Genomic DNA, 23,413 nt, shown 5'->3' on the forward strand with positions numbered 1-23,413 from the left:
GACAGAGAGCGCACACAGCGAGACGAACACCAGATGCTGCTAGGGTGGTTGGGGGGCTTTAGGTGGCTTTGTGCAGTTAGCCCCCTGATGTTTTGTATCCTTCGCACTGGAGGGGCCTTTGCGTACAAGACTTCCGTATGAACTGGACTCTGGACTCCCCGGAGACCGGAACCGTGGACCCCACTGGACAGAAGGAGACTGGGCCAAAAGCTGGTGGCGCGTGGAAATTTTTGGCCGTATTTTAAACGGTTCTTTCCTTTTCTTTCTGCACAGCCAGAGCTGAGCACGAGGAAGAGGAATTGTTAAGTTTGCAGTTTCTCTTTTGGAAATTGTTGAGCTTTGCGACAACATTATAATAGGATCCAAACAGTCCATCCATATACCCTTGTCATGCAAGGTAACAAGGGCGTGGGAAAAGATCGCAATCCATTCCAAATCATTTCCACCACCCATGATGCGTGTGGCCTGCCTGTCTCGCCTCTGCAGCTGCTGCTGATTCGCTCGAGTGCAGCATCATTCCTTCCAGGCTTGAGTGACATTGCCACGGCAGCAGGATTTCAGTCACTCACAGCTGATGTGTACTGGTACGCTAATGCTAATAATAGTATCTGCAAAATCTGAAAAGAAAAAAAAACTGTATAAGTACTATTGCATCCAATCTTTTCGCGGGTGTTCTAGGAGACACTGTCAGTCAGTAAGAGCAAAGAAGACGGCGCCATGTCATCATATCTCTTATCCCCATTCATTCATCATCAGATATCACGGACCAAGGAAATTTTCAGTTCCGGCGGCTAGTCTCATGCATATGCATCCGTCCGAGAGGCTGCCGCACTCGTCTGATGCCACTGCCAGTGCCAGCCGGATGATGCGCGCACTCGCACCAGCAGCAACCAAACCAACTGCGGCGACGTTACGCCTCAACCGATCCGGCGATCCCCTGGCCTCCGGACGCCACTTCGCTGTCTGTCTTTTGGTTTCCATCGCACGAATTCCGTTCGCCTCCTGGAGCACACAACAGCCGCGAGGAGCACTATGGAGCAGGGGGAACCGGTGGAATTCCATCCAGCTTCTATTCTCGGCGGCTGACGGCTCTTCTGCCTTCGCTCGACGATGGCGCAGCCTGCAGGTGCAGAGGGTCCTGACCGTGACGTCAGGTCGATCCTGTCGCGTAGGGACAGCAACGCGCAAAGACAAAAAAAAAAGTCTCTGGAGCTGGTGTGCTACAGTGCTATAACCATTCCTGGGATGATTAGCGCCAAACTGATCATCATCATCATCATAATTGACGATTTCGCACGGGCATACGCCGTATTTTCTTCTCGGTGCTAGTAGTACCGTATAGTACGCAGACAAATCTTGGGTTAGTACATTATTATTATCCAAATCCTTTGCTGAAAGCTTACGACGACTTGAAGGCAGGAAGACAGGCAGGCGACGTACAGGCTGGCGGAGCTTGAAAACGCTTTCCACTCGTCGCTTACAGTAGGTGCTTAGCCTTGTCTATGAACAATGATACTAATCTTTTGGGGAGCCTGCTGACAGAAAGAGGCCAGAGCCAGCCATCATCATCTGATCTCTCATCGCCTCTCGCCTTTTTTTGCTAATAGTGGGGCACTCGTGCTGCCGCACGCCATCGATCGATCCATCGAGCATCGCCGCATCGGGGATCTGCCCGTCTCCTTTTCCACTTTCACCCTCGAGAGCAGAGCACGAGGTCACAGTCTGGACTCCGCAGGAGAGGTGAGGCGCAACCATGCACAGCACGGCACGGCTTGCCTTCCTTGCTCTCGGCGACCGCCGGCATCGCTGGAATGCACCATGCCACCATGCCTGCCGAGTGCACGTGACGGCTTGGCTCCCTAAACTCTGTTGCTCACTTGCTCACCGCCATCGGCATCGGCAGACTGGACTGGAGCATCGGTGGACTGGACTGGACTGAACTGAACTGAACTGGACCTTGGGCGGCGATCAACCTCCATAAACCAGGGCTCCTGTCTCTTGGTGACTCACTGCGAGAGAAATCGAAGGCCTGCTTCTTTGAAACAAAAATAATTTGGGAACTGCAGAAATAGCAGAACCATAGAATCGAAACACCCTAGCACCTGAAATCATGCAGGATTTCAGAAAAAAAAAAGTTTGGGAAAATGTCTTTCAAAGTAATAACATAGGAAAAACAAATACTTTTTTTTGAGTGAACGGAAAAACAAATACTCACAGCCTCACAGGAGATTAGAGTTCAAAACTTTCTTAGCATAGGGACCTCTCACGGGATCCAAAAAGCAGCTTGGAATGATTTGCTTTATTTCCACGCATTGTTGATCTCCATTTGACCTAAGAGCAAGGTGTATTTTATCGGAATTTACATCCAAATGGACAATACTCGATGAAATCTCATCATCCGGCTCTAATCAATATTTATTGGTATCACTAATGTAACACAAGTGCTCATGGAAACTAAACCCCCCCCCCCCTTTAAAATTCGAGATGTTTCTATGGTACCTACGCACGAGTTATTTAAACCAAAGATAATCATGTAGCTTTTGTCATGAACATGAGACAGGTAGGCACTTTGTCTATTGTTAGTTAGCACATTTAGTCTAGACTATAATCCAGGCGGCATCTGGATTAGGTAAAGCTCATAGTACGCCACACATGATCAGCAACTGGTTAAGAAGCATTACTGACAATCTAAAGCCTTTAGTTTTGCTAGGGCCATATATATAACACGGTTTGGTCATTATTGATAGTATATTGCATTTTTTTTAAAAAAAAATCTCTCCTTTGGAGGCTATTAATTTGCTCAATTATCCATTGACCCCACATTTAGTTCATGCTCCAGAAGTCAGCTTTGCAAGCCTTGGTTGTCGTGGTGGTGTAGCAATTAGGACAAGTGGCCAAGCTTTTTCTTTCTAGGCACATAGATGACGATTTAATTTATGGATTAATAGTCACTCAGATATATTGGTATACTTTTTGTTGTTGTTGGTTGTGTGCTTCCTTAGGTAGTGAATGGAAGTGCATTTCAAGACTCTGTGTTATCTATTCTTGAAATGTTAATGTAAACTTCCTTTATAAAAAGGGAGTGTATCCTATGCAAACCAGGCAAACTGTACAAACTCTTGATCAAGACCACATAATCTCCATCCGATGGACACAGAGAGAGGTGGGTTATTTCTAAAAAAATGCCACCATTAGACTAACTATTTTGGTTTTTGCAAGTCACCCAGCGTCGCCCACCACCCACTGGCCCTGCAGCAACCCCATGGCACCCCGGTAGCGCCAGCCAGGGGCGCTCCTCTTGCGGGCGGCTCCTCCCGTGGGCGGCTGGATATCGGAGGACCGCTCCCCAATCGTGACTCGCGAGTCGGGGACGACCAAGGGAGACGAAACAGGAGACCATGCGCTGGAGTCCATGGCGAGGTCGGCGGCGACTCGAGACCGGCGGCGATCGGCGACTCGAGAGTGGTGACTCACGGGCGGCGGCTCTTCTGTGCTCGAGATTACCATTGTTGGTCTCCTAGGGATGGGGTTTGGGGGTGATTAATTTGCAAAAAAATGTGATTACCATTGCTGGCTGGCGGGCGGTTAAATGCAAAATGAACCCATCTCAGCTCCTAGGCATTGGATGGGGATCTTGTGGTGTTGATCGAGAGTTTGCAAGTTTTCACAGCTTGCTTGGTTTGCACTTGATACACTCCCTTATAAAAATTAGTTTCCTCTAAAGTTCATTTTGGAACACAGGAAATTTACAAAGAAAACTGTTCATTTTCGTAGGAAAATCCTAGGATTCAGTCAAAAGAAATCATGTGTTCCAAAGGGGACTCGTGAATTTCAAAGGATGTTTTTGGGATGCTGCCCTTTCTTCCCTTCTTTACAAAATATCATCTTTAAAAATAATTTTTATTTTGTTCAAATTTATGTGTGTAGCACTGTAGCAACGCACAATCCAGTATCTAGGCCTTGTTTAGTTCCAAAATATTTTGCAAAATCGACACTGTAGCTCTTTCGTTTGTATTTGACAAATATTGTCCAATCATGGCCTAACTACGTTCAAAAGATTCGTCTCGTCAATTTCGACCAAACTGTGGAATTAGTTTTTATTTTTATCTATATTTAATACTTCATGCATGTGTCTAAAGATTCGATGTGACGGAGAATCTGAAAAATTTTGCAAAATTTTTTGGGAACTAAACAAGGCCCTAGTTCATCCAACGAAGTGCAACGTTCCTCACGTGGCAGAGATGGAACTCCCAGTACACAACAAGACGCCTGCAGCCACAGACAGCGCAACCAAGTACCAAGGCTAGTCGCAAACAAGGCGCCTGCAGCCACACAGGTCACAGGGGTACAGAAAAACTATCAACGCTAACCTCCATCGCCAACCGGGCCGTCCAAGCGGCCTGTCGCCGTAACGCAGCGATTCCCACACACCCGTACGTTGGCAGTTGCACTCCGGACACCATCAAAACAGGCGCCCATATCGTCTCTCTCGCGCGCCCCGCTCGATCTCCCACGCAAACGCACGCAACCCTCAGGCCTCAGCTCGCCACCACACACACAGAACGCGTGTGCTCCTGCCTTCCTGATCGAGCAACGAGCTAGCTACCTAGCTTGAGGACGACACGACACGATGGCCTTGCAGGTCACCGGCGGAGTGGGCTGCTGCTGCCCTCGTCCTCAACCGGGCTGTGGCGGCCGGCGGTTGGCGCAGGCGGCGGCGGCGCTCTGTCGCCCGCCCCGCGCTGTAGCGTCGTCCGGCACGACCACGACGGTGGTGGAGGAGGACGAGGGCAAGGTGAGGCTGGGCGGCTCAAGCGTCGCCGTCACCAAGCTCGGCATCGGCGCGTGGTCCTGGGGCGACACCACCTACTGGAACGACTCCGAGTGGGACGGTACGTACGTGGGAATTCACCTCCGGCCTGTTGCGCGCTCCTGTGTTTCTTGTTCTCGTTCTCATTCTTGCTCGGGGGTGCGGACGTCAACGACGTTTCCTGAAATCCTGGTCATAATATGGGCGGCGCCAGGGGTATGCCCCTATATTCCATGGAATACCATGATTTGACAAACACACACATGTATAATCAGCATGTATGTTAGTTTGTTGAATATTGTAAATATGTAGTCCATAAAAGCAACTCCAATAGTCTGGCTAGAATTAATTGTCAAATTCTATTGTTTAGCTATTTTGTCGAATAGAAAAATTCTAAAAAAATAAGAGATCTACAACAATCTTGTTATTTTACAAAGTCTTACAGTTAGCGTCTGTAATAAGCTATATATAGCCACCGAAAATAAAGAGAAAGCCAACTTCCTATTTTATAAAATTAGATAGCATATTTTTAGTTGGAGTCTACTTTTTGCTATACAAATTCTGAAATAGCATAAACAACAAGAATAGTTAAACTCTTGAAGTTGCTCTAAGCCTAGTAGAACAACTAGTAGCGGCAGCCCATGAACTCATCAGAAAGAAACCCATCGACGGCATTCCTCTAGCGGCGGCGGTCAGTGGTCTCTATAGGCTTTCTCATATACAGCTCCCCCTCAACGTCTTTCTCACATAGGGCCTTTCTCATATACGGTTTGAAGCAACAACAAGGTGACCACAAAGATCCCATATCTATTTTTTATTCTTCAAAGTAAGAATTGAAGGTTTCGTTTTCTTCTTTTTTTGTTGCGTTGTGATTTTTTAAAGAAATATTGCATTGTGTTCTTGTAACATAGATAAAGAATTTATATATACTTTGTTTATTACCAGGGGCGACACTAGGCTCACTTTGCCTGATGCCAGCGACGGAGCCAACGGTGGGGCTGGTGGGGCTCCAGCCCCCCTATGGCCGTAGAACCCATGTAGGCCCCCCTTAGCCCCTCCTACAAATTTTTATCATTGATACTCTTAAAGAAGGGGCTGAAATTATCTTAAGGTAGCAGAAGCCTCTCCTAAATATTTTTCTAGATTCGTCACTGCCTGATGCCTTGTTACTAGGATAAATAAATATTTTGTCTAGCATATATTTTAAGAAAATTATATGTACTACTTGAGCTGTGCACCAGAATCAATTCTGTATTGATTTTGTCCCCTATTACTATTGCACATATGCGTTGAAAATTTTTTATACATGGAATAGCCAGCTGTGAAATCCTGGCTCCGCCACTCCACATGCCTTCCCGTGCGCACAATAATCTGCCCGTTGCATTGCCAGCAATGAATCGTACGTGCATGTTGTGTGTGTAACTTGCACGCATGATGTGTCAGCACTTCAAGGAAAACGAAATTGGCATGCTCTCCAATCCCTTGTCTTTTCTAATCTCTACAGTATGATATGATGATCCGCTGCTTTAGGAAATGTCCTGCTCGATCGTTTCTTTGTCTTAACCGTGACCGGATCATCAGATATTATTGCTGCTACTTTTACGGCGAGCATTGGGTTATTAGCATGTCAATGGACAATGGCCAATGTACTCCGTTCCAATTCTAGTTCTAGGTGATTAGTTTCTTTGACCTGAATTGCCAGATAGGAGACTGAGGGAGGCACAGGACGCGTTCGATGCGAGCATCGATAACGGGATGACCTTCTTCGATACCGCAGAAGTATACGGTACAGCGGTGAGAAACTAAACTAAACCTGCTAGCTCACTCATTCTTGTCTGCTTCTCCAAATTCAGTTTTGAAGGCACACTTGTATCTAACTAAGAATCCTTCTGTCCTACAGCTCATGGGAGCAGTCAATTCTGAAAGTTTACTGGGAGGGTAATATCCTATCTTCCGTTGTTTGTTACTTTAATTTTTTGCCAAAAAATGTGTAACAGTATTTTTCAACAAGTGATGCATGTCTTGCCATCAGATTCATCAAGGAAAGGCAACAGAAGGACCAGATCGAGGTGGCCGTCGCAACAAAGTTCGCTGCCCTTCCTTGGAGATTTGGAAGGGGTAGTGTTCTTTCCGCGCTGAAGAAATCACTAGACCGTCTTGGCCTATCGTCGGTTGAGCTCTACCAACTCCACTGGTTGGTTCTTCTACTCTTTCTGCAGACACATGTTCATGCCCGTAAATTGCAAGTTTTTATTTACGTTTTCATTATCTTTTGCCAGGCCAGGGATTTGGGGGAACGAAGGTACCCGATGCAGCATACCCTTTGCAAAAGTTAAATCTGATCGACTGATCAGTGAACTTCATTGTTCTGACATGATTGAGCATGATGGTGCAGGATACCTTGATGGTCTCGCAGATGCTTATGAGCAAGGCCTAGTAAAGGCTGTTGGAGTCTCAAACTACAATGGTTTGTATCATGTCTTTAGCTTGCAAAAATGATCTCATTGAAATAACAATATCTACTATGGTTTTTATATAAAGAGAAGCGCCTTCGGGATGCGCATGCTCGTCTCAAGAAGAGGGGTGTTCCACTTGCTGCAAATCAGGTGAATTACAGCCTCATATACAGAACCCCGGAGCTGAATGGTGTGAAGGCAGCTTGTGATGAGCTCGGTATCACCTTGATTGCTTATTCACCGATAGCCCAAGGTAGGAGCCAATCTCTTAATTTATGTACCGAATTATGCGTTCGTGTTAATAAATTGAACAGTTTTGGTTTGATGTAAGCCCAATCCAACTTATTGTTTTCCAATCTCATTTCCTGCACTAATTTGTTCCCATAATTCAGGTGTTCTGACAGGTAAGTACACTCCAGAAAAGCCCCCTACTGGTCCTCGAGCAAATACATACACCCCTGAGTTCCTCACCAAGGTTAGTGTTATGTAAACTAGAGCTCGCTGGTTACACTGACACAGAGCTTCAATCTCTGCAATTCAACTTTGTTATCTGAAATCTCAAAATGCATCATGTCATACATGTACAGCTCCAACCACTTATGAACAGGATTAAAGAGATTGGAGCAAGCTATGGCAAGAGTCCAACCCAGGTACGGTGGTTTTTTTGGGGGGAACTGGAGGGGCCTTGGTCCCTGCAGATGATTTTATAAATTAAAGGACAGAGAGTAATACAAAAAAAAGTGGTTCACCTACAAAAGTTTGGAACATCACCAGATCAGAAACATTTGAGATCATAACGAGATGCATGAACACGATTGGTCTTCCTTCTCTTCCTTCGTTTCAGGTGTCTCTGAACTGGCTGACCTGCCAGGGGAATGTGGTGCCAATCCCCGGAGCCAAGAATGCCAGCCAGGCCAAGGAGTTCGCTGGTGCACTCGGTTGGAGCCTGACAGGAGACGAGGTCGAAGAGCTACGAACTCTGGCACGCGAGATCAAGGGCATCAAGATGCCTATCGAGGAGTCGTAGATACTCCGTATTTCACCAACCCCATGCATGGTATAGCACTGATTAGAGATTATAAGGTTTTAAAGCGAGAAGAAGAAAACACACGGATCTAAAAAGGAACCAAGATGTGTAAGTACTAAGTAGAAAATGCAGCTTTCAACGAATCTCATGCCTATCAGCCTATGCACTATAACTCTGCTGCCTGTTCTCCGCTTTACAAATACTTAGAATGGAAAGATAGAGACTATTGTGCCGCAAAGCAACACAAAAGAAACTACTCAAAGTGAAAGAAAAGTTACGGTTTGCTTTACAGCGTTTGTAAATTTATGACATGACTATTGATTGTAAGCAAGAAAATATTATGGCTGATCTCAAAAGTGTAAAATATGCTACCAACATAAATATGTTAGGTAAATGTTCAAAACATATTTCATTGTTATAAGAACTTCAAGAAGTAAGAAGTTATACTTGCTTTTAAATTGGGGCTAGGAGGAGTGAGGGCTCGGGTGATCACTTGAACCAAGTAGGTAACCGAGTTCGAATCCCGTGGTGCCACTCTCGCCAGGATTTCAAGGATAGGCATCTCAACAGTTTGGGTATCTTAATTCTTCGTCTTTTCCAACTTAGCATATCTCCCTGTCTAATGTGCAAATATACGTGCAGACTCCGCGCTTGGCACGGTCTTTCTCCTCATGCTTAGCGGGACTCTTCGTTCGTTTAGCGTGGCTCTTCGTTCGTTTAGTGGGGCTCTTCGTTTTGTTAGCGGCTTTTTTGGTTTTTGGAAACAAAATTTGCCAAACTATTGAAGATGAGATTTTTTTCCTCCCCATATTAATTTAGGAGTTGGCAAGCAACAAGATTTTGGAAACGAATTTTGCCAAACAGTTGAAGATGCTTGCACCTGCCCCTAATTAGAGCTCATATTGTCTATTTCTATACTGAGGAAGTGAGGATAGCTTTAGTGATAAGCTGAACGAATCCCTCATTTTGCTAACTCAACAATTATATGTCTGAGAGAGTGGTCTTACTAAGCAGATTCGAGGCGGGCATTTTCATTTCGTGTTTAGTTTCTTAAGGGAAAAATTTTCGCGACGTTGTAGCATTTTCGTTTGTTTGTGGTAATTATTGTCCAACCATAGACTAACTAGGCTTAAAAGACTCGTCTCGTAAATTTTGACCAAATTGTACAATTAGTTTTTATTTTTGTCTATATTTAATACTCCATGCATGTGTTTAAAGATTTGATGTGACAGAAAATCTTGAAAAATTTTAGATTTTAGGATGGAAATAACAAGGCCATAGCAGTAGGTAAAGTGATTTTTTTGGAAGGGTTTGTGGGGGAGGGGGTAGTAGATATGAGTTCAAAAATTACAGCGAAGACACAACATCTCGCTCCCATTTCTCTTCAAGGAAGTCCGGGTCATTCTTTCTTTTTCTTTTTCTTTACTATTGTTTATCGAATCAGAATCTTTCTCTTTGTAAGCTAGGTTTTGTTTACTTCCCCAAATATTTTGCAAAATATTTCAGATTTCCCGTCACATCGAATCTTACGGCATATGCATGAAGCATTAGATATAGGTAAAAAAGATAACTGATTACACAGTTTGTATGTAATTTGCGAGACGAATCTTTTGAGCCTAGTTAGCCTATGATTGGACAATATTTTTCAAATACAAACGAAACTATTGTTGTTCACATTTTGCAAATTTTTTTTGCAAGTAAACAAGGCCATATCAGATCATGATAGGAAGGGCAGCATTTGTCTTTTTTCATTTCGTGAATACTCAATAACTTCCAACTTTTGGTACTACATTCCTCTAACACAGAGGGTCAATCTAAACTTCTATCAATTCAACAAAATACGGTAACCAACTATGCTATAAATACGAGAAAGGGGGTCCATGAGTTTATTTCAAACAATATTTCTCAAATCGTATTGGGATCGATGACATATATTCATAAGATTTGCATATGACCACGTCTCTTTCTAATTTTGCAAGGTTGATATTTCTTCACAACACCCCTGCTTTTTATAATTTTCCTTCCCCATGATTCCAACTTTATTAATATCAATACATAGTGATTTTTTAAAATCTTTTTCCATACAAGAAAACCATTATTGATGCCATCTTATATCCATTATATGTTGTCTTCTTTGTCATTTGACTTTCGCTTGACATTTGTTCACTTATGCATTCCTGACTCGTTCTTCAAATTTGATCCATACAACTCAATTATTAATCTCTTCTTATTCATGCAAATCAAGTAATTATTGAGACCAAACTATATTCATTTTCGTTCTCCTTTCCCCTTATCAAACATGCTCGGTTCATCTTCATATGAGATATGACATGAGTTTGGTCTATATGCATTTACACATATATCTTTCTTTAATATTAAAACAAAGTGATTCTTCCATCCATCTTACCTCCCTTTGTTCCAAAAACTTTTTTTTATTCGAACTTTGTCCGTCTTACCTCCCTTCGTTCCAAAATCTTTTTTTTTAATTCGAACCTGTTTCGGTCTTACCTTCATTCATTCTATTTTTTTTATTTTTGTTCCATCTGTCACCCCAACTTCGAGCACTACCTCTAGTTTTGATTCTTCATAGTTTTTTTTAGTTTTATTTGATCATTTTTTGCAAGTTTGTTCCCCATAAACACCCAAAGCAACGAAGAATAAAGACAACATCATAGGTCTATGGACCATGCATGGACCTTCCTTAAAAACACAAAATCTCACCACTAAATTATTAATGTAGTTATAATTATAATGGAACTTATCTTATTAGAACATACTCCATCCATCTCATTGAAAGTGTCGTTTTTTGACTTTTGGGTACCATGTTTGACCATTCATCTTTTTTTGCAAATTATAAAATAAATAAATTATTATTAAAGTATTTGAAAGCCCTAGTTTGGTTTTGGATAATTGATGAAACCCTAGTACTAACCTCTATACTAAGTATGTATGTAGACTTAATGAGGTTGGTACATGCCAAGTAATGGAGCAAGTGATGATCATGGTGATGGTGGTAATGACCACAAGATGATCAAGTGCTCAACTTGGAAAAGAAGAAAGAGAAAAACAAAACCCTATGGAGATCAAGACAAAGGTATTGCTTAGGGTTTTGGTTTTGGTGATCAAGACACCATAGAGGGTGTGATCACATTTAGGATAGATAGTCGTACTATAAAGAGAGGAATTCTTTGGCTAATTGGTTATCAAGTGCCACTAGGTGTCTGTTGGGTATTTTAAACGCAAACAGAAAAATCCGCAAGCGCACGGATACCGATGTAGCCTTCACCCGGGAGTATTCCAGAGTATCGATTTTCCACCGGGAACGTGAGTGTACTAATTAAGAATCAAGATCGCCCAAGGATAACTATATAATTGTTTTTGGTGGGAAGAGAGGAAGCTTTCTGAGAGTTCTCTAGTTGATCTAAGAATCAAGAATTACTTCAAGATTATCTATATCGGGACATCAAAGCACTAACTACAGAAAGAGATGAGAAGGGGGCTAGGAAGGTCTGACTACGGTCCTACAAACACCGATCCGAACGTGGTGGAATACGTCGACCGTTAGGGCTGTCACTACTCTAAGGCTACCACAACAATCCGCAGGATTGGGTGCAATTCCAGGTAATTGCAAGACTAAACACCACGTCTAATCTATTAATTACTACTCTAGCGTTATAAAGACTAGAGCACTTGATGCAAGCGGAAATCCAATAAATAACTTGAATGTAAATAAAAGTAATTAAAGAACTCAGGAATTATGAATTGAAGAACCTGGAGAACGATGAAGAACGAACCAGATGCTGCAAAAGTATAATGTTGAGGAAGATCCGACAAATCCGGCTCCTCCTCCGCTCTCCTCTTCTCTCTCCCTATTTTCTAGATTACAACTAGAACTAACTAGAACTAGAACTAGAGGAACTAGAACTAGAACTAGATGAACTAGAACTAGATCTAGATGAACTAGAGGTAGAACTAGAAGAACTAGAGGGATCCTCTCTACTTGGATGAAGAATTAAAACCCTAGCTTTGATTCTGTAGAAGAGGTATGATCTCCAGGGGCCGGGGGGTCTGGTTTTATAGTCCCTTCAAGTGAATCTAGGCCGTCGGATCAAACCGACATTGATCGCACGGTTTTCCTTGATCCTTTAGGTCGGTGGAGCATGATCCCCGAGCTTCACCCTGATTGGTCCAGGGGGGAGGGCGGGCGCCCAGTAAGGGAGGGCGGGCGCCCAGTGCCCGGCTCCGTTACGTCTCCCGTTCGGTCCCGTGGCTTCTAGAGTCTTCTAGATGATAGAAAATTGTGCGGCACGTTAATATCTCTATGTAAACCCGACGTGTGGGCCTTTCTTCCGTATTTCCTGATAACCCCCTGCAGAAATAGACAAACACCAAAACTCATGGAATTCTGTCAGATAAAACCCTAAGTCTAAGTGTTAGTTGCATTTGGATCCTTTTCCCTGATTAGTTGATGGTTAAATGTGAGCATTAAGGACCGTCAACAGTGTCATTGTTCATGTGCATGCATTTAGAACCTAGTAAGCTAACTTAACTCCTTCGAAGAAAACGATTGTGAAAATGCTAACACACGTGCACATGTTGGTTTACACTTTGTGGTGTTGGCACACTTTGAGAAGGAGGTGGAGTTTGAAGGGTAGAGAGAGGATGAATTCCTCTCTCCCTCCCGCCGAGCTTGCGAGGTGGGATTCGGCGCTTTTTGAGAAAATGAAGTGCATATTTTCTATTGCGTCGGTGGAAAAATTTGGAGAAGTCACGGAAGTGTTTCTCGCGAGAAACACTCACCGGACGCTGGCCACTAAGGCACCGGACGCTGAGTCTGTGCGTCCGGTGTAGTCAGTGCCTGGCCCAGCTAGGGTAAGGCACCGGACGACAAGCACCGAACGCAGGCTTGTGCGTCCGGTGGTACGTGTCTGGTGTGAGGTCTGTTTGCAGACCTCTCTGGGTTTAAGTCCGGTGAGCACCAGACGGTCTGGTGCTTAGCGTCCGGTGACCTGCGCATTTTACATACCTCTCTGTGTTTAAGACCGGTGTGCACCGGACGCGTCCGGTGGCAACTTGCTCAGCGTCCGGTGCTCTGCAGGTTACCGTTAGACTCTGACTCGTTGTTGACTTTGGAGCATCGGACGCAGGTGTTGAGCGTCCGGTGCCCCTTTAAGAGCGTCCGGTGACCCCGCAGTTTGCCCAGTGAAAGAGCCAACGACTCTATTTGTTTGAGGGGTCTATAAATATTTGTTGGCCGGCTTGGGACTCACTCTCTTGGTATTCTAGCATACAGAACATCCTTGTGAGCCTAAGCAAACACCTCTTACTCATCTCCTTCATAGATTATTCATCTTTGTGAGATTGGGAGTGATTCCAAGTGCATTTGCTTGAGTGATTGCATCTAGTGGCACTTGGGGATCGATTTGGCTGTAGGTTTTCTTGTTACTCTTGGTGGTTGCCGTCACCTAGACGGCTTGGAGCAGCGGAGGAGGATTGACACGAGTAGGTGATTGTTCGTGGCCATCTCCCGGTGATTGTGAGGGGTTTGTGCCTACCTCGACGGAGAGCCAAATGCAACATTAGTGGATTGCTCGTGTCATTGAGCTACCTCATTTGTGGGTAGGTTCTTGTGGTGTCCTAGTGAGGACGAGGTTCGTGCTACACCTCTTAGCCACCGAACCACCAAGTGTTGGTCGACACAACGGGGATGTAGCGTGCCGGCAAGCACGTGAACCTCGGGAGAAAATTGTGTGTCTCCATTGTGATTGTTCATTTGAGTTCTCCCGGTGATTGGACTTCATATTATTGATTGGTTCATCCCCTCTACAGGCGGTATAAAGATCAAACCATCTCTTTTACATTCTCACAAACTAGAGTAGCTTACTTTTTTGTTTAGAAACTTTAGGTAGCTTTCTAGTGTAAGTAGTGACATAGCTCTTGTGTGCCTAGTGATTATATCAACTGGAATTGTTGAATAGGTGGCTTACAAACACCCCTTTAGAGCTAGAGCAAAAAGCTTTGCTTTGTTATTTACTAACCTTTTGCTCTAGTGAGTTTGTAGGATTTTTAAATAGGCTATTCACCCCCCTCTAGCCATATTAGGACCTTTCAGTATCTCTTATGATAAAACAAGTCATAACAAAATAATTAATATTTATATTTTTTGAATAAGTCAAACAGTCAAACAAGATGGCATAGAGTCCAAAACATCACTTTCATAGAACGGAGGGAGTATATATTTCAACTGATGATTCATTTAATCGAATTGCAAATTGAAATCTTAAGTGACTTATTGTTTAATCCAATCTAAATAAATGCCTCCAGGTTGTATGCATGCACCAATTCAAGGTGAGAACTGTCACATAGAAAATCAAGAGAGGTTTCCTATCAGTTATTAGCGTCCCAACCAATCCTTATTTTAGAATCACAGATTTTATGAGTTCTTCATAAAGATATGGAACTTGATGTTTAGCTATATCAAAATTACATGGATAGGATGAAAGTTTAAATAGAAATTTAAAATTAGGATACACCGACATGTTTGCTACTAATCATATTGTGCTACTAATCATTGATGAAGCTACGAGAGGGTTGTTGCTGCAATTGTGGTCGTTCGAAGCTAGCATGTTCATCGAGCGCAGCCGCGCAGGTGTTGTGGTGCAGGAAATTTACTGTCACAGTCAGTCGAGCAGCTCTAAAAATGAATGTGCTGGTCTCATGCGGAAGAACGCTTCCAACAAATCCCGAACCTACAGTGCCTCCAGTACATGCTTTGAAACGACCAAGATTTTTTCACAAAGGGAAAAATCCACAGATTCGAATTATACTGTGATAATTCAAAAATTGAGCCATCACATTATCATATATCAGCTGTTATCATAGTCATACATTGTGAGAAACAAAATTACAACACATTTACTTTACAACTCTTGGTCAACAAGCCTATTACATCGTTTTTCTACCGGAAACACACGCAGGTCTTTATCAGAGTCGATGTAGCGCGTCAGCGGTGAAGGCTCCTCCTTCACGAGTAATCATCAGAGTCGGCGTAGTTGATCAGCGGGCGTAGCCTTCATCTCCGAACCAAACTTGAGCGCAGGAACGAGACCACCTAATCCTTCTATTCTCCATAGTTATCATCATAGACCACGTTCAAAACCTGCTAAACAACTTTTAGTACGATTTGTACTGGCCACTGGCTCCCACCCTATGCTTTTGCGTAGCTTTGTGGTAAGTGGAATGCAAAGGGTACATCAGGAGGCCTATATATATAGCTGTAGTCTTTCCTATGCAAGTTCATCAATATTTTATAATAATTTCAAGTTTTAATCCATCTCAACCACACGTCCGTCCATCCATCCATCCATCCATCCCATCACACACATCTCACCACACTCTCACTCTCTAGGCGGCAAGTACGACTCCCGCTCGTGTCTTGCCTCAACGGCCAACGCCGGATCCAACACAAAACCCAGGGAAAGATAGAAGGGACTCCTCTCACTAGTCAAGTGAAGCTGTACTTAGGAAAGGTCCATAGCCGACGAATCGGCATATGTATCGATCGATCAACCAAACTCTGCAGAGGTTTGCACTAACCACAAGATCACCATCATCGACGAAGGCCCTCGTCTAGGCTGATTCCGGGCTGCCTTCCAACTAAACACGATGCCACCCTACCACTCAGATCTGGGACCATACCGGAGTACCACCGGTACGCTAAGACTGTGAGGCGTAGTATCGGGCCCCAAAGGTCACTACGCTGTCTTAGGAGGGTGTGGGTCCTCATGCCCGTACCTCCCTACACTATGCGCTAACAACCTAGTAGTAGTGGCACCGCCCTAGCTGGTCGTACATCCGTTTCCTCCCCATAAGAGCGAGTGGGGTGCAAGGCTTCCTAAGACCCAGTCCACAGAACATATCAGTCCTTAGGGTGACCAAACAGGACATCTTCACGAGGGGCCAACCGATTCCCCGCTCGACGGGACATCCGGCTACCCCGTGCTAAACAACACCTCCCATCCCGGCGCTTCGTCCCACGAAGACACTCCACTCCAGGACCTCTCCCTGTCACATGTATCCGCCACAGGTCTCTCTCATGGAGAACGCCTAGGTAGCATCCCCCGGCAAGACTTGTTCCAAGACTCGTCGTAGGTCCTGCTCGGTCGACTCAACCCTCACCACACACCCAAGACACACGCCAAGATCTCCCCAAATCCATTACCATCTCATTATCCAATTATCGGCACCACGTGCCTTATCCACTCACATCCAATCTCCCACATTGCATCACATCACAGATATAATGCGTAGTAGAAGCAGTAACAAGTAGTATGCAGCATCTAACCTAACAGCGGGTGTGCGAGGGTTGTAGGTTGCAACAAGGCAATGGCTCACAAGCATTTCTACCATGCAACCTATCTCAGTTCATTTGCATAAAAGTAAAGCACTAGCATCTACATTATTGCATGTCTAATAGGATTCTACGAGGTTGGGTGGGACGTGGCACCTGTCGAGTGACATCTCCAAGATCCTCAGTTCACTTGTAGTTGTACTCTTCCAAGGTCTTTCTTCTATCTGCATGTCCTTTCTTCAACGGGTTCCGATCCGACCTACGCTAACCTCGATGCAACTACCTCGTAAGCGACAAACAAGGCAAAACAATCAGACCACTAGACCTAGAAAGACTGTGAAAAGAGGTGACAGAACACTGAAGAACAACTACACTAAGAGAGCACCAAAATGATAACGGCTTAGCCCTCTCGGCGGATGTCCGATCCCTGGGCTAAAAGAAATAGGAATGTCTGTTCACCAAGTAAAAGTTTAAGTCTTAGCCTAGCCGGTACTTCTCGAGTCGACTGTGTCAACCTGTACAGCTTTAATAAATGGCTTAGACCCTAACTTATCTCGAGTAAACACCACGGCTAACGGGCTTTTGATCCAGTGTTACATAAATCGACGGGAATCGAAAAGACTACAAGCACGAGAAGTTCCGGTCTCTCTCAATTCATACGCCATTGTAGTTAGCGAGAGCCAAGAGAGGGTGGAACAAAGAGAGAAGAAAAGGGGAGTGGTCTACTCCTTCCAATTCACTCGCCATGGTAAGAGACGAGGAATTAGAAAGAGTGACACACAAAGAACACGAGTGCTCAAGCTACTTGTAGTGTACCACGACCTAGGTACACTGAATGCACTAAGACATCACTAGGGTTCTTAGCGGTGCGGTTGTCACCACGAGAACCAAGGAAATGCTACGGTCGAATAGGTACAAGCATACAAGAGTTTAAACACAAAGAACCAAAAAGGCGGGAAAAGACACGGGTTTCACTTCCCATTGATCCACTTGCCATAGCGACGGCGGGAATCACGGAATTGGAAACAAAACATTAAACAAGCAAAAGGGCTCAATCCGCATCTTACTGGATCGACGGGGATTGAGACCAAGAGAGAAGAACGAGATCACACTCTTCCAACCAACACGCCATAGAACGAAAAACGGTTGGTTAAAAGAGATACGACCCCACAATCTACTCCAACTCATAACACTTCAGGACCTAGGTGCTTCTAAATCGGCACAAGGTCATTCCTATAGTTCCAGACGATGCGGTTGTCATCGCGGGTACTAGGGGAAATGCCCGGGTCTAGGTGGCATAAGCATACGAGACAGATAAGATAAACATGCAAGAAAAATGGGATAGGCTCGACGGCCATGGCGAGGCGTCTCGCGACCATGAGCTTCACCTAACAAGTTGGCTTTCGACTGTTCTACAAGGGTTGCTCCTAATCTATATCCCACTAGACTAGATCACAGAGAACTCGAAGGTGCGGGTAAGAACCGCGTCGATAACAACATCGAGTCCACGATGACCACGTCTGAGGGATGGGAACAAGAGCTAACGACCGTAGCGCAACAAAGTCAACTAAACACAGGGAATGAGTTACGCTCGGCATCACGATCACGGCGGGACGAACCCACGATCGAAATGATCGAACGCTCTACCATTTCCCTAACCGGCTCGAAGGCTCGGTCCTCAGGCATGCAAATAACAAAAGAAAGAACAACGGGAATACGAGAGAAGGGACATGCTCGACATTACGGCCATGGCGAGACAAACTCGCGATCGTAACGCTCAAACACATCACTCTCTCAACCGGCTCGAAGGCACGGTCCACAGGCAATTCAGAGTAACACCAGAAATCACGACTCAACCACTGACAACACAAGACACAACGACAATTCGGAGTAGCACATTTCCAATAGCACAAGGTAGAGAGAGATAGATAGATAAATAGACCGGCACGAAGGCACGACACAGGCATGGGTATAGATAAATCATGTATCGACAAGTATAAACGATGATAGAAAGATGTACAAAAGCAAAAGGGGTTTTTCGTCGACGTCGACTAGGGTTCGACCTTGGTGATGGCAGGGACGGCGAGGCTTGTCGCGGAACGCCCGGGTGAACTTGGCTAGCTGCAGCGTGTCCTGGTCCGCTATGGCGTGCTGATGGAGGTCGGAGTTGGGCATGACAGCACGATCCAGGAGACGTCGCGACTCTAGCAAAATGATATAGCGAAGCCACTGCTCCCCTGCAACAGTGAGGTTCACGACACGAAGGCCGGTCTCAGCACAACAATGACGAGGTTGATGGAAGGAGATGGAATAGGTAGAGTTTTGGGACTTGTGACTCACGGCATGGTGGTGATGCTCAGGGCGACATCACGAACGCGGGGTGGCAGCTGGCGGAGGACGGGCTCAGCGTTGGCGCGGCGTCACGGGCTCCTGGTGACCGTGGCGAGGACGGGACGAAGCTCGACGCGGCGAGCAGCTCTGGCGCACGAGCAGGAAGGAGCTTGGGGGAGAGCTCGCGGTGCTGGCTCGACTCGACGTCGCGGACAACGACGAGGTTCTTGCGCGTCGCCGTGGTGGATGGGGCCGGGTCGATGTCGCAGCCTCTGCACGACGCGGTGAGCTCCATCGGGGCAGTGCAGGTCGGGGTCCAGGGTGAGGTCGGCGACATCGCAGGGTGGGCGTGGCCGTGGCTCCATGTCGCGGATCGGGGCTCGGCGTGGCGGGCGCAGTGGTGCTTGGCGGCGTCGTGGCCCGAGGCGAGGTGCTCGGCAAGGGTGCGGAGCTCCTGCTCGGCGTCGTGTGTCGCGGGGGCGCCAAGCGGTGGCGCTCGGGCTCCTGCTCGCTGTGGGCGCGGCTGTGACAGGCTCGCCGCGGGTGTGGTCGAGCTCCAGGAGACGGCGAGGCATGGGAGAGGGAAGCGCACCAGCGGTGGCGGCGGTTCGGGAATGGAACAGGGGCGCGCGCGGCTCTGGTTCTTATAGGAGGCGCGGCTAGGGTTCCAAGGCCGTCTCGACGTCCGTGCCGTCGATGTGACAGCCGAGACACACGGCAGCGGATCCTATGGAGCTTGTACGGACGCCGAGGCAGGGGCAGGCGCGCGCAGATGCATTCTAGGCGGCGGCGGCTGTCCTAGGGAGCAGGCGCTCCCCACTCTAGGGTTGGGCGTAGGGGAGGAAGAGGCTCGCGGCTGGGCCTTGGGCCGGGGCGAGGTGGGCCACGCGGGAGGGGAGGAGAACCCGACTAGGCCTTAGTGCGCGGGATGGGCCTGGGGTGCGCGTGCAGGACTGGGCCGAGGGGGGTTGGGGAGGCTGACTGGGCCAGGGTAAAGGAGGGGATGGGGAGCAGGTGGGCCGTGTGGGGCGCCTGTGCGGCTGGGCCAAAGGCCAAGGAGGGGAGCTCAAGAGAAGGGAATGATTTCCTATTTTGCTAACTGATGGAGGGGGGATTTTCTACCCTTTGCTAAAATGATTGAGCGGGAGAGGGAAAAGAGATTGAGATGAGTTACCACGAATTTAAGATAGATTTAGCGGTAGAGATTTGGTGATGAGATCAACAAGAGAAAAGGTTTGAGAAGGGAACTTTGGAAAGAGTTCAAAAAGGATCAAAGGAGTTTGAGACGTACTCCAACGAAAAGGTTGAGAAGAGATTCGCTTCGCCTTGAGATCGGCTCAACGGAGATTTGCGAAGACTTTGCTAGAGATTTGTACACTCCAAAACAAACTCAAAACCCTAAACAAGACCCAACTCAAGACGACTCACGAACAAAAGCACTCGCCTATAAATAATTCTATATGAATGCGACGATTTGTTAGCGGGTTAAGATCGAGTTAGATCTAAAAACTATATGCTTCACACGATTACAGAAAAAATTTTAAAAAGCTCGTATTTTTGGTTTTCGTAAAAATCTAGGTTGTTACATGCTTGCTTGGTGTCTCACCGTTCGACACGGCCAAACGGGCACTGTGTTCTGCAAGAGAGCTTCTAGTAGCCTGCTGTAAGCCTGTACTCCAGTACTAACTGTAACTTTGTACGATCCACGGGGCGGGGAATGGTAACGCTAGGGTGGGCTTTGTTTAGTTCCTAAAAAATTTTGCAAAATTTTTTAGATTTTTCATCACATCGAATTTTTAGACGTATGCATGAAGTATTAAATATAGACGAAAATAAAAACTAATCACACAGTTTGATCGAAATTGACGAGACGAATCTTTTGAGTCTAGTTAGTCCATGATTGGACAATATTTGTCAAATACAAACAAAATTAGTACTATTCATATTTTGCAAAATATTTTGCAACTAAACAAGGCCCAGGCACAGACAGGGCCGAATCGCGGATCTCACCTCACCGACTCACCGTGCCCGGCGTCGGTCACTTTTACAGTAGAGCGCGTTGAGGCACCGGCACATGTCTGTGCCCTGTCGCAGTGGTAGAAGCTAGAGCTTTTTAGCTGTGTATTATTATAAAAGTTTTAAATAATTTATGTATTATTAAAATTTTAGAAAGCTTCTCAGTATTTTTATATAAAATTTTCTTTCCTCAGCGGAAAAGACGATTTTGTTCTCGGTTATAAAATACATCAAAATTTTCATTCTTTCCTTAGGTCCATTATATCAAAAAAATCACTCTTTTCTCCCTACCATTATGATTCAAATTTTTTGTCATAATGGTACAGATAAAAAGGTGAATTTTTTTAATCATAGAAATATAATGGCACCTAAGGAAGAATGAAAATTTTGATACATTTTATAATTGAGGGCGAAATCATCTTTTTCGTTGGCTTGATACCTGTTGTTACAAGCAAAATTGATCAAAGTGGTACTTGGAGAAAGAAAATTTCATACAAGGATACTAAGAAGCTTTTTTAAATTTCGATGATACACAAGTTATTTTGAACTCTTATAATAGCATATATACCAGTAAAAAAGTTCTAGAAGCTAAGCTAGGGACATGACATAGGGGGTGGCTGGGTGGAGGAGCTCATTAAAAATTTTCTACCCCACTGGGGGTTTTATGGGTTTCACATGGCGCTGCTGCTTGCTTTGCTTTGGCGTCGCGCGCAGCGCAGCGGCCCGCGAGCGCTCTTCCTGGCCCGCTGCGAAGCGAGTCACTCACTGTGCAGCTGTAGTGTAGCCCCCCGGCAGTAAATGAAAACTGCGGGTTGGTTAATCGATCGATCCATCCGATCCGATCGGCAGACCAGACGCGACGGGAGTATGCTGGGGGGTGCCAGCCTCGTGCATTTCGGCTAATTCCTAGCTGGAAAACGTACGTAACCTCTCGGCTCTCTTGCTGGAACAGTACAGTGCACTAGTGCAGCACTAACGGAGGACACGCCGGAAGCTTTTCTACTTTTCAGCTGGGAGTTAGGGTACAAACAAATAAAAAGCTCCGTTTTTACTGTATACCTACCTGTCAAACCTCTCCCGGTACTACGAATAGTAGTTAGGGCTGTTTTTGGTGAGAGCGAGAAAACAGCTTTGGCGTTTTTTGAGTCGTGTACTGTGCAAATCCCGGCCAGCAGTGCGTGATTCGACTTGCGAGATATCGCTTCGTTCGTTCGATCGTTCGTGCTGAGCAAAGCGGGGCCAAGAGTTTCGTTTGATCGATCATGCATGGCTGATATCAATAGAAGACTCGGTACTACTGCACGGGGAGGAGTATCAACTTACTGCATTATTGGCACTGGTAGGTACTGCTATTACGGAGGTGCAGGACGAATTAAGTTGTGATCACCATTCACCATATTCGCTTGTGTCGAATCTGTTAGTTATTCAACATTATTTTTCTCTTACAATAAATTAATGAACAATACTTCTAACTACGATTAATTTTTCAGCGAACAATACTTCTAACTACGATTTTTCAACCAAACGAACAGGCTCTCAGTTTAAAATTTGGTACTGGGCATCCTTCCTCAGCATGTGATTAAATGCCCATTAACTACCGTTTTAATGACGGCTTGCATTGTGCTGTCCGTCCTTTTGATTTCAAATCGTCGTCCTCCTATCTTCTTCTTTCGGTAACGTATAATAACTATGTAACGCACCACTTCCTTAGTATATAGGAGTATGGCAACTGCACCATTTCTTGTACGCACCGAGCTAGGTAATGTGACGGTGTCTCTCCATCACGCTTTCACGTTGGTAGTTTGATACCCAACCAAAAGGGAGGACAAGTTCCCTGCGTTTGAATTCGGATAATCCTGGACACACCCATCCGCATACAGAAAAAAGGGATTCCCTTTTGTGGCGCCGGCTTTCATGTCCGAGCGACTCTTCTCTGCCGCCGCCAGTGGAGCCTTGCCGCCTTCTATCCTACTGTACGTGGCAGTGCACTGGCGCACTGCACCCCCGCACATGATCCGAGGCAAACCTACCCGGCTTACCGGCTACCCCCATCATCAGCCATGTCACGCACGGCCGCCTACGCCACGCGCCAAAGCACCGCATTTAACTGCCACCCAACTAACCCACCGTGCATCCGATCCGCGAGACAGCGACGCCGACGCTGCCTAGCACGTCCCGGCGCTAGCTCCCCGTCCGTCCGTCCGTCCCTCCCTCCCTGTGGTCCTCGCGGAGGCGGAGCGAGCGCAAAGCCCAGCACGCAATTGCTCAGCCTGTCCGTCCCCTGCCCGCTGCTAACCCAACTGTGAACTGTGGCCTCCGTCCCCGTCCGTCTTTAACTCGCGCTCGCGCCCGGCCTCTCTCCGATCTCCGTCCGTCTATAAGAGGGACACCGCCACGGCACTGCCACTTGGCCGCTCGATCGC

At 45.9% G+C, this 23,413-nt stretch overlaps 1 protein-coding gene across 1 annotated transcript; it reads left to right on the forward strand.

The window, feature by feature from the left end:
- Positions 4,369–8,641, forward strand: LOC110436602 (uncharacterized oxidoreductase At1g06690, chloroplastic-like). Its single transcript, XM_021463985.1, has 10 exons — positions 4,369–4,892; positions 6,513–6,604; positions 6,711–6,748; positions 6,843–7,004; positions 7,090–7,112; positions 7,206–7,277; positions 7,352–7,519; positions 7,659–7,741; positions 7,854–7,916; positions 8,111–8,641. The coding sequence occupies exons 1-10, from the start codon at positions 4,631–4,633 to the stop codon at positions 8,291–8,293; spliced, it is 1,146 nt and encodes a 381-aa protein (XP_021319660.1). The 5' UTR covers positions 4,369–4,630; the 3' UTR covers positions 8,294–8,641.

This window comes from Sorghum bicolor, chromosome 6 (assembly GCF_000003195.3).
Source record: "Sorghum bicolor cultivar BTx623 chromosome 6, Sorghum_bicolor_NCBIv3, whole genome shotgun sequence".
NCBI lineage: Eukaryota > Viridiplantae > Streptophyta > Magnoliopsida > Poales > Poaceae > Sorghum > Sorghum bicolor.

What these genes read in the sequence shown, in the direction of transcription:
- LOC110436602 (XM_021463985.1), top strand. Translation starts at nt 4,631, where the DNA reads ATGGCCTTGCAGGTCACCGGCGGAGTGGGCTGCTGCTGCCCTCGTCCT. An exon ending in AGGGATTTGGGGGAACGAAG is followed by an intron (nt 7,113 to 7,205) that starts GTACCCGATGCA and finishes ATGATGGTGCAG; the next exon opens with GATACCTTGATGGTCTCGCA. An exon ending in TTATTCACCGATAGCCCAAG is followed by an intron (nt 7,520 to 7,658) that starts GTAGGAGCCAAT and finishes CCCATAATTCAG; the next exon opens with GTGTTCTGACAGGTAAGTAC.